At 44.2% G+C, this 14,365-nt stretch overlaps 1 protein-coding gene across 3 annotated transcripts in view; it reads left to right on the top strand.

Annotated features, from left to right (window-relative positions):
- Positions 1 to 14,365, top strand: part of pnpla7b (patatin-like phospholipase domain containing 7b) — a 473,312-nt gene that overhangs the window by 396,372 nt on the left and 62,575 nt on the right. For all 3 annotated transcript variants that reach the window (XM_072488205.1, XM_072488203.1, XM_072488204.1), the window contains one exon: positions 13,308 to 13,424. In XM_072488205.1, the coding sequence (XP_072344306.1) occupies positions 13,308 to 13,424 (117 nt within the window). The remainder of the gene's footprint in view (positions 1 to 13,307; positions 13,425 to 14,365) is intronic.

The following is a 14,365-nucleotide window of genomic DNA, read 5'->3' on the forward strand; positions in this document are numbered from 1 at the left end:
AGGAAGGCTGTCCCCACCAACTGCCCCCATACCCAGGATTCTTTAGCAGCATCCGAGAGTATAGCATAAAAGAAAGAAAACACACACATGTTGGCTATCTGAACTGCAAACAGCAAATGGTGGAAACACAAATTGGGAATATGGGTTAGGATGCATGCAGGCATAATTGCTTTGATTGCCTGTCAGACAGATGCCCAACCCTATATTCAGTCCCATTCACTTCAGTAGAATAATAAATTGTGTTTCTAATAATGGCATCCAATGTGATTCCATGTGTTTTGTTTCCCCACCCATTTCCATCTACACCCCCAAGATGTCGGCGTCTAAAGGCTGGGTTAATGTTTCAGATGCAATCTCTTCGCCATAATATTCAGTGGCTTGATAGAGACTAAAAATGTTTCCCTTTACAGAAGCTGACAGGCCTCCTGTGTATTTCCAACATTTTCCATCTTTATTTTATATCCTACCAACTCTCCTGGCTTGAGACAATTCACACCTCTTTAACCTGGGGTTACCCCTATCTCTGGATCTGTAAAGATTTAATTATCTGCAAATGCTCGCATTCTCAGCACTGTCTGGCATCTTTGAATTTATCTATATATATGTTTCTGGAACATACCTCTTCATTCACCTGAGGAAGGAGCAGCGCTCCGAAAGCTAGTGATATCGAAACAAACCTGTTGGACTTTAACCTGGTGTTGTAAGACTTCTTACTGTTATTTCCTTCGAACAGATAGTCAAAGTTTCCACAGACATTTAAATAGGAAAAGTTAACAAAGTGAGAGTTGGTCCTGTAGAAAGTGAGTCTGGAGAATTAATAATGGAAAATAAGGAGAACATACATGAATTGAACAGGTACTTTGCATCGGTCTTCACTATAGAAAATACACATAACATCCCAGAAATAGTTGTAAATCAGGAGATGGGAGGGAGGAACTCGGGAATATAACAATCACCAATTAAGTGATACCAAGCAAATTGTTGGGGCTGCAGGCTGATAATTAAGTCCCCAGGTCCTGATGGACCTCACCCCAAGGTCTTAAAAGAAGTGGGTAGTGAGATAGTTGATGCATTGGTTGTAATTTTCCAGAATTCACTGGATTCAAGGAAGGTTCCATTAGATTGAAAATTGGCGAGTGTAACTCCGTAATTCAAAGAGGGAGGGAAACAGAAGGAGGAAACTACAGACCAGTTAGCTTGGCATCGGCATTGGGGGAAATGTTAGAAGCTATTATTAAAGTTTTTTTTTAACAAACAATTTTATTGAGGTATTTTAGGCATATAGAAAAAGTGACATTGTATAGTACAAAAAAAAGGTCAAGACACAAATTAAACATAGTGCAAACCACGGCTCTGTTCACACAAGGACCTGCCTCAATATCCCCCTACTTTACTCTAGCCCCCCCCCCCCCCCCCCCCCCCCCCCCACCTTGCTGACGCTTACTCCTCTGTGAAGAAGTCAATAAATGACTGCCACCTTCGGGCAAACCCCAGTAGTGAACCTCTCAAGGCAAACTTGACTTTCTCTAGGCCAAGAAAGCTCGCCATGTCCGATAGCCATACCTCAGCCCTCGGGGGCTTTGAGTCCCTCCATGCTAACAGTATTCGTCACCGGGCTACCAGGGAAGCAAAGGCCAGAATGTCGGCCTCCCTCCCTGGCACCCGGGTCCTCCGAAACCACCTCCGGGCTCATCACCACCCCAATTTTCAATACCCGGGACATGTCATCTGCGAATCCCTGCCAATGCCCCCTGAGTTTAGGGCACGACCAGAACGTGTGTACATGGTTAGCCGGCCCTCCGACGCATCTAGCACACTTGTCCTCCAGCCCAAAGAATTTGCTCATCTGGGCCACCGTCATGTGGGCCCGGTGCACAACCTTAAATTGGATCAGGCTGAGCCTGGCTCATGTTGCGGTCGTGTTTACTCTGCTCAGGGCTTCAGCCCGGACACCGTCCTCCATCTCCCCCCCCCCCCCCCCCCCCCCTCCGAGCTCCTCTTCCCACTTGAGCTTCAGGTCCTCGGTCTGCGTATCCTCAGCTCCCATTAGTTCCTTGTAGACGTCTGAGACTCTACCCTCTCCCCTAGAAACTACCCTGTCCTGCCTCACCTTCGGCGGGAGACGTGGGAAGGACGGCACCAGTCTGCGTACAAAATACGAGATCTGTAAGTATCTAAAGTCGTTCCCTCTCACCAGCCCAAACTTCTCCTCCAGCGCCCTCATGCTCGGAAAGCTCCCTTCCAGCAACAGATCCCCCATCCTCACAGTCCCCGCCCTCCTCCACAGTCGAAACCCCCCGTCCATGTTCCCGGGGGAAAATCGGTGGTTGCCGCAGATTGGGGTCCACACCGATGCTCTTACCTCCCCTACATGCCTCCTCCACTGGTCCCAGATCCGAAGATACGCCACCACTATCGGGCTGGTGGAGTACCGTGCCGGCGGAAGCGACAGAGGCGCCGTGACCAGGGCTGCTAAGCTAGTGCCCCTGCACGAAGCAGCCTCTATCCGCTCCCAAACCGATCCCGCACCCACCATCCATTTCCTTATCATCGCTATGTTGGCCGCCCAATAATAGTTGCTGAAGTTCGGCAACGCCAGCCCCCTTTCTCCTCTGTTCCTTTCAAGCATCACCCTCTTCACCCGCGGGGACTTCCCTGCCCATACAAATCCCAGAATAATTTTATTCAGCCTCTTAAAGAAGGACCGCGGGATAAAGATGGGGTGACACTGAAAAACAAACAAGAACCGCGGGAGAATCGTCATCTTAACAGTCTGCACCCTCCCCGCCAATGACAGCGGGAGCGCATCTCACCTCCGGACCTCCTCCCTCACTCGTTCCGCCAGTCGGGACAGGTTGAGCTTGTGCAACGTGCCCCAGTCCCGTGCCACCTGAATCCCCAAATATCGGAAACTCTCCCCCACAAGCCTGAACGGCAACCCCTTCAGTCTAGCTATTATTAAAGTTGTTATAGAAGGGCACATAGAAGAATTCAAGGTCAGGCAGAGTCAACATGATTTTGTGAAAGGGAAATCCTGTTTATACAATTTATTGTTCTTTGAAGAAATAATGTGCTGTGGATAAAGGGCAGCCGCTGTGGATAAAGGGGAGCCGGTGGATGTACTGTACTTGGATTTCCAGAATGCATTTACATAAGAACATAAGAACTAGGAGCAGGAGTAGGCCATCTGGCCCCTTGAGCCTGCTCCACCATTCAATGAGATCATGGCTGATCTTTTGTGGACTCAGCTCCACTTTCCGGCCCGAGCACCATAACCCTGAATCCCTTTATTCTTCAAAAAACTATCTATCTTTATCTTTAAAACATTTAATGAAGGAGCCTCTACTGCTTCACTGGGCAAGGAATTCCATAGATTCACAACCCTTTGGGTGAAGAGGTTCCTCCTAAACTCAGTCCTAAATCTACTTCCCCTTATTTTGAGGCTATGCCCCCTAGTTCTGCTTTCACCCGCCAGTGGAAACAACCTGCCCGCATCTATCCTATCTATTCCCTTCATAATCTTATATGTTTCTATAAGATCCTCCCTCATCCTTCTAAATTCCAACGAGTACAGTCCCAGTCTACTCAACCTCTCCTCGTAATCCAACTCCTTCAGCTCTGGGATTAACCTAGTGAATCTCCTCTGCACACCCTCCAGCGCCAGTACGTCCTTTCTCAAGTAAGGAGACCAAAACTGAACATAATACTCCAGGTGTGGCCTCACTAACACCTTATACAATTGCAGCAGAACCTCACTAGTCTTAAACTCCATCCCTCTAGCAATGAAGGACAAAATTCCATTTGCCTTCTTAATCACCTGTTGCACCTGTAAACCAACTTTTTGCGACTCATGCACTAGCACACCTAGGTCTCTCTGCACAGCAGCATGTTTTAATATTTTATCATTTAAATAATAATCCCTTTTGCTGTTATTCCTACCAAAATGGATAACCTCACATTTGTCAACATTGTATTCCATCTGCCAGACCCTAGCCCATTCACTTAGCCTATCCAAATCCCTCTGCAGACTTCCAGTATCCTCTGCACTTTTTGCTTTACCACTTATCTTAGTGTCGTCTGCAAACTTGGACACATTGCCCTTGGTCCCCAACTCCAAATCATCTATGTAAATTGTGAACAGTTGTGGGTCCAACACTGATCCCTGAGGGACACCACTAGCTACTGATTGCCAACCGGAGAAACACCCATTAATCCCCACTCTTTGCTTTCTATTAATTAACCAATCCTCTATCCATGCTACTACTTTCCCCTTAATGCCATGCATCTTTATCTTATGCAACAACCTTTTGTGTGGCACCTTGTCAGAGGCTTTCTGGAAATCCAGATATACCACATCCATTGGCTCCCCGTTATCTACCGCACTGTTAATGTCCTCAAAAAATTTCACTAAATTAGTTAGGCACGACCTGCCCTTTATGAACCTATGCTGCGTCTGCCCAATGGGACAATTTCCATCCAGATGCCTCGCTATTTCTTCCTTGATGATAGATTCCAGCATCTTCCCTACTACCGAAGTTAAGCTCACTGGCCTATAATTACCCGCTTTCTGCCTACCTCCTTTTTTAAACAGTGGTGTCACGTTTGCTCATTTCCAATCCGCCGGGACCACCCCAGAGTCTAGTGAATTTTGGTAAATTATCACTAGTGCATTTGCAATTTCCCTAGCCATCTCTTTTAGCACTCTGGGATGCATTCCATCAGGTCCAGGAAACTTGTCTACCTTTAGCTCCATTAGCTTGCCCATCACTACCTCCTTGGTGATAACAATCCTCTCAAGGTCCTCACCTGTCATAGCCTCATTTCCATCAGTCACTGGCATGTTATTTGTGTCTTCCACTGTGAAGACCGACCCAAAAAACCTGTTCAGTTCCTCAGCCATTTCCTCATCTCCCATTATTAAATCTCCCTTCTCATCCTCTAAAGGACCAATATTTACCTTAGCCACTCTTTTTTGTTTTACGCAATTGTAGAAACTTTTACTATCTGTTTTTATATTCTGAGCAAGTTTACTCTCATAATCGATCTTACTTTTCTTCATAGCTTTTTTAGTAGCTTTCTGTTGCCCCCTAAAGATTTCCCAGTCCTCTAGTCTCCCACTGATCTTTGCTACTTTGTATGTTTTTTCCTTCAATTTGATACTCTCCCTTATTTCCTTAGATATCCACGGTCAATTTTCCCTCTTTTTACCGTCCTTCCTTTTTGTTGGTATAAACCTTTGCTGAGCACTGTGAAAAATCACTTGGAATGTTCTCCACAGTTCCTCAACTCTTTCACTATAAAGTCTTTGCTTCCAGTCTACCTTAGCTAGTTCTTCTCTCATCCCATTGTAATCTCCTTTGTTTAAGCACAAAACACTAGTGCTTGATTTTACCTTCTCACCCTCCATCTGTATTTTAAATTCCACCATATTGTGATCGCTCCTTCCGAGAGGATCCCTAACTATGAGATCCTGAAGCAATCCTGTCTCATTACACAGGACCAGATCTAGGACCGCTTGTTCCCTCGTAGGTTCCATTACATACTGTTCTAGGAAACTATCGCGGATGCATTCTATAAACTCCTCCTCGAGGCTGCCTTGACCAACCTGGTTAAACCAATCAACATGTCGATTAAAATCCCCCATGATAACTGCTGTACCATTTCTACATGCATCTGTTATTTCTTTGTTTATTGCCTGCCCCACGATTTGTCAAAGATTGTTGTGAAAAATAAAATCTCTTGATGTAGGGGTTAACATATTGGCATGGATAGAAGATTGGCTAGCTAACAGAAACAGATTTGGTATAAATGGATCATTTTGTGGTTGACAAAATGTAACGAGGGGGTGTCACAGGGATCAGTGCTGGCACCCCACTTTTTACAATTTATATTAATGACTTGGAGGAAGGGGCTGGTTGTATGGTTGCTAAATTTGCTGATGACACAAAGATAGGTAGGAAAGTAAATTGTGAAGAGGTCAAAAGCCGACAAAGGGATATAGAGAGGTTAAGCGATTCGAAAAACATCTGGCACATTGAATATTATGTGAAATTGTCCATTTTGGCAGGAAGAATAAAAAGAACCATATTATCTAAATGGTGAGAGATGCAGAACTCAGATGCAAGGGGATCTGGGTACCCTAATGCATGAATGACAAAAGCCCAGTATGCAGATGCAGCAATTATTTAGTAAAGAGAACGTGATCATTTATTGCAAAGCAAATTAAATACAAAAGTAGGGACGTTGTGCTTCAGTTTTACAAGGCACTGGTGAGACCACATCTGGAGTACTGTGTACAATATTGGTCACCTTATTTAAGAAAGGATGTAAATGTGTTAGAAGCAATTCAGAGAAGATTTACGAGACTAATACCAGGAAAGGCCAGGTTGCCTTTAAGAAAGGGTGCACAGGTTCGGCTTGTATCCACTGGAGTTTAGAAGAGTCAGAGGCGACTTGATTGAAAGATCCAGAGAGAATTTGACCGAGAGGATGTGGGGAGGATGGTTCCTCTTGTTTTTTTTTAAATTTAGAGTATCCAATTCATTTTTTCCAATTAAGAAGCAATTTTTAACCTACCCTGCACATCTTTGGATTGTGGAGGCGAAACCCACGCAAGCACAGGAGAATGTGCAACTCCACACGGACAGTGACCCAGAGCCGGGGTCAAACCTTGGACCTAGGTGCCATGAGGCAGCAGTGCTAACCATTGCGCCACGTGCTGCCCTAAGGATGTTTCCTCTTGTGCGAGAATCTAGAACTAGGGGTCGCTATTTAAAAATAAGGGGTCACCCATCTAATTAATGGCCGCATACTTATTATCATGTGGATGTTGAATGTGCGGAGAACAAGTCAGAGGGTGTACCTAATGTAGAAAATAAGAGCATTGCAAAGTCCAGAGTGAGAAGACAACATTTCAACCTATCTATTGTAGCCAGGCAGCATGTATGTGATAGAATAATAGTGAGCTCCCCTCCCACACTGCTGAACCCCCACTTTAGGAATAGCCTTCCACAACCTCATCTGGAAAAAGACTTAAACAAGGTCCTGAATGCCTTTTTAAATCTTCAATTCCTTTTAAACAGGCACAAATCCAACTCTCTTTTAAAGGTCACACCTGACTCTGACCCAACTGATTTTCTGGGAATCTGGTCCATATTTCTATCATCCAGTGGGAAGAGTAGATTTTTTTTCTTATCTTTCATTTGAACTTTGTGAATTTTCAGCTTCTGCAATGAGCTCATTATCTAATTTACTTTCGAGCTCAGCTAACAAAGGCATTTTAAAAATGCCTTTAAAACATTACATTTATAGCCCTCGCTGCATTGTTTGGTAATCCATCAAAGGAAAGGTTGTTGCATTCATTCGGAAACCACTCTGCGATGTTTCTTTGACCCTCTTTTGTTACGCAGCATGTCAAGTGTCCGGTAATCATCTTTTCTGGCAAATGTTTGCAGGTAGAAAGATGAAATAAAAGCCCAAGATGCAAAATAATGGACATCTTGTCCTCCTTTTCCTTATGCCTGAGTGAGTTTGGTCTGCTCTTGTCCTTGCTCTGAATATGAGGAAGGAAATGGACCGGAAGCTATTGCTTTCATCCAACCCTTTGAGAATACATGGGGAACTTTGGAACCATTAAATGGTTGCCATTTTGCGAGTAACCCGGTGCTTCATTCAATAACTGAGCAAAAAAGGGGTGTGTAATCCCGAGCTTCCGATTGCCTGCCATTTTAATTCTCCACTTTGCTCTCGTACTGATCACTCTGTCCCCGGCCAGGCTCCTGAAGTGTTCCAATGACGCTTCATGCTATCTCGAGGAACTGCACTCCATCTTTCGAATCGGCCTTTTACAGCCGTCAGGTCTCAACATACAAGTTCAATGATTTCAGACTGTAACGTCTGCCTCCATTTGTTTTCTTTTTTTCTGTATGTTTTGGGCTTAAACTTGTTTTTCTCCTGTTCTTGTTTTTGGATGGCAGCTGTTCACTACTCTGTCATTCACACTTCTTCCGGATGCACCTTTTGTTTCATTATTTATTCCATTATCACTTCCTTTTCCTCTGTGCAACCAACTCTTTTGTCATTTAATGTCCTCTGTCTTCTGATCTATGACAGAATTTTCTTTTTGTTCGTTTTCTACCCTCTGCCATGTCACCTGCTTAAAACCTATACCTTCCTAACGTTTCCCAGTTCTGATGCAAGATCATCGACGTGAAATGTTAACTCTGTTTCTCTCTCCACAGCTGCAGGCTGACCTGAGTCTTTGAGCATTTCGGTTTTTATTTTGGTGCCTCTCTCCTCCTCTTTCTGACGAGCTCCACCCCACACCCCTCCCACATCTTTTCAAACCTGCTTGCTGTGTCAATGTGAGGTGCTGATCTGCGGTGACTCACTCACCGAGTGTAATCTTCGTGTTTCTCTGTGCTCATCTTTCCCGTGAAGTGTTCAGTCATAGTGACAGGAGAGGAGCAGGGAACAAACTAATCACAGCAAGTACATTCTACAGAACAACACTTGGCCAGTGCCGGTCCATAGCCTTGCAGTGTGTCTCTACCGCTTTGGCTGCTATTGTTATACAGAGTGCCTTGGGTGCAACTCTGCAAGGATGTCTTTTTAAAAACTAATTGTACTAAAGTAACTACATGAGATACGTAGGCTTCTCTTTAAAATATTTCATTGAAGTTTTGCCTCGTGAACACTGTGCAAATATATGACAGATGTGAAACAGTTGCCAATGACTGACAGTTATTATTGTTGATGTTTTTTTATGCCTTGTTTGAAGTCCCTTCCATTTCTCTTTGGTACAACATCGAGCCTTAGTACCATAGAAGTGTTAGGGTAGAGAAAGAGGCCATTCAGCCGAGGCCAGCTGAAAAAACTAGCCTCCCATTCTAATCCCACCTTCTAGCAGCCGGCTCATATACTTGCAGGTTACAGCACTCAGATGTAGATGCAAGTACTATTTAAATGAATTGAGGGTTTCTTCCTCTTCCACCAATCTGGTCCGCAAATTCCAGAAACCTCTTAGTGAAAAAGCCTGTCCTAATATGCCTCTAATAATTCTTCTGCCAATCTCCTTAAGTCTGTGCCCCCTGGTCTGTTGAAGGAAACAAGTCTTCTCTGTCTCCCCTATCCAGGTCCCTCATGATTTTGTACACCTCAATCAAGTCATATCTCAGCCTCCTCTGTTCTAAGAAAAACAACGGCAGCCTACTGACTCTTTCCTCATAGCAACCCGGGTCACTGTCCGTGTGGGGTTTGCACATTCTCAGCCCCACATCCCAAGGATGTGCAGGATAGGTGGATTGGCCACGCTAAATTGCCGCTTAATGGGGAGGGGATATAATGAATTGGGTAATCTAAATTTATTTTTAAATCTTTCCCCATAGCTGCAATTTTCCAGCCCTGGCAACATTCTTGTAAATCCCTTTTTCCATCTCCAGAGCAGTTATGTCCTTTCTGTAATGCGGTGACCAGAACTAGACATAAAATTCACAAATGTGACCTAACCAGTGTTTTATACAGGTCCACCATTACATCCTGCTTTTGTATCAATGCCTTGTGCAATAAACAAAGGCATTCCAAATGTCTCCTTTACCAACTTGCCTACCTTTCCTGCCACCTTCAGGGATCTGTGGGCAAGCACTCCAAGGTCTCTTAGTTTCTGTACACACAATATCTTCCCCTTTATTGAGTGTTCCCTTGCATTTTGGGAGGGCAACAAAGCATGGTGTCTTACTTTTCCAGACAATGTTAACTAAGAATAATGAGGGGGTAGCATTGTCGTGGCCAAGGATGCTTACTCGATAGCGAGTCTCCAGCATTGATGTGACTTAACTTAGGACTATATAATTTTTTTTAAAAATTCATTTACGGGATGTGGGTGTCGCTGGTTAGACCAGCATTTATTGCCCATCCCTAGTTGCCCTTCATAGAACATAGAAAATACAGCACAGAACAGGCCCTTCGGCCCACGATGTTGTGCCGAACCTTTGTCCTCGATTAATCATAGATTATCATTGAATTTACAGTGCAGAAGGAGGCCATTCGGCCCTTTGAGTCTGCACCGGCTCTTGGAAAGAGCACCCTACCCAAACTCAACACCTCCACCCAACACCAAGGGCAATTTTGGACATTAAGGGCAATTTATCATTGGCCAATTCACCTAACCCGCACATCTTTGGATTGTGGGAGGAAACCGGAGCACCCGGAGGAAACCCATGCAGACACGGGGAGGACGTGCAGACTCCGCACAGACAGCGACCCAAGCCGGAATCGAACCTGGGACCCTAGAGCTGTGAAGCAATTGTGCTATCCACAATGCTACCGTGCTGCCCTTAAGAACAAATAAATCTACACTATATCATTTTACCGTAATCCATGTACCTATCCAATAGCTGCTTCAGAAGGTGGTGGTGAGTTGCCTTCTTAAACCGCTGCATTCCTCGAGGTGTAGATACACCCACTATGCTGTTACGGAGGGAGGTGAGTGACTTGGAGGGGAACCTCCAGGTGATGGGGTTCCTAGGTATCTGCTGCTCTTGTCCTTCTAGATGGTAGTGGTCATTGGTTTGGAAGGTGCTGTCTAAGGAACTTTGGTGAGTTACTGCAGTGCATCTTGTAGATGGTACACATGACTGCCACTGTTCGTCGGTGGTGGAGGGTTTGAATGTTTGTGGAAGGGATAGCAATCAAGCGTGCTGCTTTGTCCTGGATGGTGCCGAGCGTCTTGAGTTTTGATGGAGCTGCACTCATCCAGGCAAGTGGAGAGTATTCCTTTACACTTCTGACTTGTGCCCTGTAGATAGACAGGCTTTGGGAGGGGTCAGGAGGTGAGTTACTCGCCGTAGGATTCCTAGCCTTTGACCTGCCTTGGTAGCCACAGTATTAATGTGGCTAGTCCAGTTCAGTTTCTGATCAATGGTAACCCCCAGGATGTTGATTGTGGGGGATTCAGCGATGGTAATGCTGAATGTCATGGGGCGGTGATTAGATCCTCTCTTGTAGGAGATGGTCATTGCCTGGCACTTGTGTGGCATGAATGTAACTTGCCACTTGTGTCAGCCCAAGCATGAATAGTGTCCAGGTCTTGCTGCATTTGGACATGGACTGCATCATTATCTGAGGTGTCGCAAATCGTGCTGACCATTGTGCAGTAACCCACAAACATCCCCACTTCTGACCTTATGATGGAAGGGAGGTCATTGATGAAGCAGCTAAAGATAGTTGGGTCTAGGAAACAGCGACAACTCCATCAGTATCTGACTGATCAACCTAATCCTTGTCTGTACGCTTTACGGCCTCACTAACGTGCCTTGATGTTTTGTAGAGATTTAGTTCCCTATATTCCCAGGTCTTTTTGCTCCTCGTTCTTCATTTTGTTTATTACCTTCCAAGGAACAAGTACCCTCCTTATTACATTTGTCAAACCACCCTACGCTTCACTATATTGAAAATTGTTTGCCATTTAAACTCATCAGCATGTGTATTCTTATAATGAGTATACAGAATGCCAAACTAATTTGCAATCAATGTGTAGGTCATAATTACATTTCACAAGAAAATCAGACTGATCGCCAAGTGCCTGCAGTCGCACTGCTGCAGTTCGAGTAAGGTGGCTGTTGGGAAGAGAGATAAATGCTGAACTTACTGGGCATGAGCTGAATTTCTGCACTAATGCTTGTCGAACATTTTGTTACTAATGTACTTTTATTTAGAGAGACACATTACAAACATGCACCTTCTCATCCAACAACCACAGTGTCATTTGCTCCTATTCATAGGAGCACTTGTGAATCCCCAGTTGATGTCCATCACCTTGAATACAATTAAATACTCAAAGGAAGTCACTTTGACTTAAAAAACTGCAACTCGGTGTTTGAGGATTCTATTGCACCCATATCTGCCTATTGGAGCTAGTCTTGCGTTTTATCTTCCAGTGTTGACTCCTTGCTGAGGTTCTATGGCTCACAACCCCTCTGATATTTATCTAGCCTAGCTCACATGCAAACACAGGCAGTGAGTGTCAGCAACTATTCTCACAAAGGGTACAACAGCTGAGCTGCTCCTCTACTAGTCTATGTTCACATGCCTGCCTGCACTTGCTGGGCAGGGTCCCTGGACTCCAGCCAATCACAAGTGAGAATTTGAACCATTTACTTCCACAGTAAAGCTTGACGTGTTGCTGAATTTAAGGGCATTTGACCCAAGCCAGCAGTCAGCCCCAGAGTACAACTTGGCATGAGACACTGTACCTGTGAAGGTTCCCTTTTTTCAGTAAAACGTGACAGACCAGTAGTTAAATTGTGTAAAATGGAACAGAATTGTTGGAGCTAGGCCAGGTGATACTTTGCAAAAGTACATTTCATTTCACTGAAAGACTTGGCATTTATACCATGTCTTTTGTAACCTTTACATTCCAAAGCTTTTTATGTCAAATCAGGTCAAACTTGAAGTAATGTCACTGCTGTAATGGAAGTGTGGCAGTCGACTTGTGTACAGCAAAGTCCCCAAAACAGCAATGAAGTAACGAACAGATATTCTGCTTTTTTTTTATGGTGTTGATTCAGAGATATGTAATGGGCAAGGACACCAGTGAGAATTCTCCTCTCCTTCAGCTCGTGACATGCAATCTTTAATGTCATTTGAGATGGGAGGAGACAATCTTGGCTTATCACCTTTACTGAAAGATGGCAGCTCTCTTGTTTTGCTTTGCGTTCTGGGTCTATATGGGGTTTCTTTAGGGTTTGCTTGTTACCCTAAGAATGCTACCGTAGACTGTCTTTTACAAATAACAATCTTCTATATTTACACATACGTATATCTCAGTATTTCCACCAGACCTCACTCAATCATGTAACATTGCATCATAGTTACATCAAAATCAGGTGCTCCTGATGTCAACCCTTTAGTCTACACATTTCCCCCCCCCCCCCCTTTATCCTAACTGTCATCTTCCTCAGCACAGCACTGGACTTTCAGCCAGGATTGTGAGCGCATGTTTCCAGAGTGGAGTTTGAACCAGTTTTGAATCGCACCCAAAAAAAAATTTTTTTTTCTTACTCTACATATTCCCAAGATTTTCAGTTTTTATTTTAGAATTCCAACGTTGTTGTCCAAGTGTAAAGACCTCACTTTTATTTTTTTCAGCATGTTACCTAAATTAACATAAATGGCTCTCCTCTATGCTGCATTTAGCAAAGTTGCTGGATGCAGGTGGGCTGGTCCCTACAATAGGTGAGATCCTGCATTGCTTCTCTTGCTAGATCAGGCTGTTATTGATTATTGTCAATGTTTTATACTCATTACAGGTTCTTTGTGGCGATACTGTCGAGCCAGTATGTCCTTGTCGAGTTATCTACCTCCTCTATGTGATCCAAAGGATGGTCACCTGCTCATGGATGGAGGATATATCAACAACCTGCCAGGTAGGTTACAGGTATGTTTGAGTGCGCTTCAAAGAGCTAAAGTCAGAATTACATTTAAGAATCACCTTTCACGACCGTAGAATGTCCCATATAAAGTACGTTTTCTCAAGTGTCCATGCTTCCTGAGATTTTATTTTGTTTAACAGAAGTTCAGTTTTTTTTTTTTAGCCTATTTATTCTGTGATATTTCCGACAGCTCACTGGTGAAGAAGAAAGCTGGAGTCTAAGCTTTCTACAGTTCTAAGCTTTTATTTAGAGAGACACATTACAAACATGCACCTTCTCATCCAACAACCACAGTGTCAATTTGAATCCCCAATTAATGTCCATCACCTTGAATACAATTAAATACTCAATTACAGTATGATTAACACATTCTACCCTGGTGGTTGCATGCTGCGTCTTGCCCACTGAATGCTGCATCTTACTAGATAGCAGCCAGTCTTCATACATTTGGCTTTAGAGGAGTGTTTTTCAATCTTTCTTTTTCCCAGGAACCACTTTTGCCAACTGGCCAACATTCGGGATCCATCCCGGTTGATCTTCGGGACTCACGCCATGTCCGCTTACCTTTAATGTGACAAGTGAGCCTGCTTGGTCCTCACGATCTCACTCCAATCAGGTTCACAGGATGAGCGGGCAATGCGCATATCAGGTGCAGAGTTCAGCCGGTTCTTTTGTGCCTTCTTCTTTGTGATAACGGAAAATCCAACCTCGCACATGAAGGTCATCATGAAGGGGAAAAGTAGCAAAATATTTGCTTTACTCAGCACTGGCTACTCCTGGGAGATGCTACTCCAGAATGCTGACAACCTCGTGGACTTCTGGTGTGTTTTTAATGTGCTGTCACAGGTCAGGTACCAGCAGCTCAGTCTCCTCATTTGGAGTCAGTTGTAAGTTAACAGCTGACTCTGGGGTCTCAAACTTAAAAGGAATCTTTC

This window comes from Scyliorhinus torazame, chromosome 22 (assembly GCF_047496885.1).
Source record: "Scyliorhinus torazame isolate Kashiwa2021f chromosome 22, sScyTor2.1, whole genome shotgun sequence".
In the NCBI taxonomy this organism is placed as follows: Eukaryota; Metazoa; Chordata; class Chondrichthyes; order Carcharhiniformes; family Scyliorhinidae; genus Scyliorhinus; species Scyliorhinus torazame.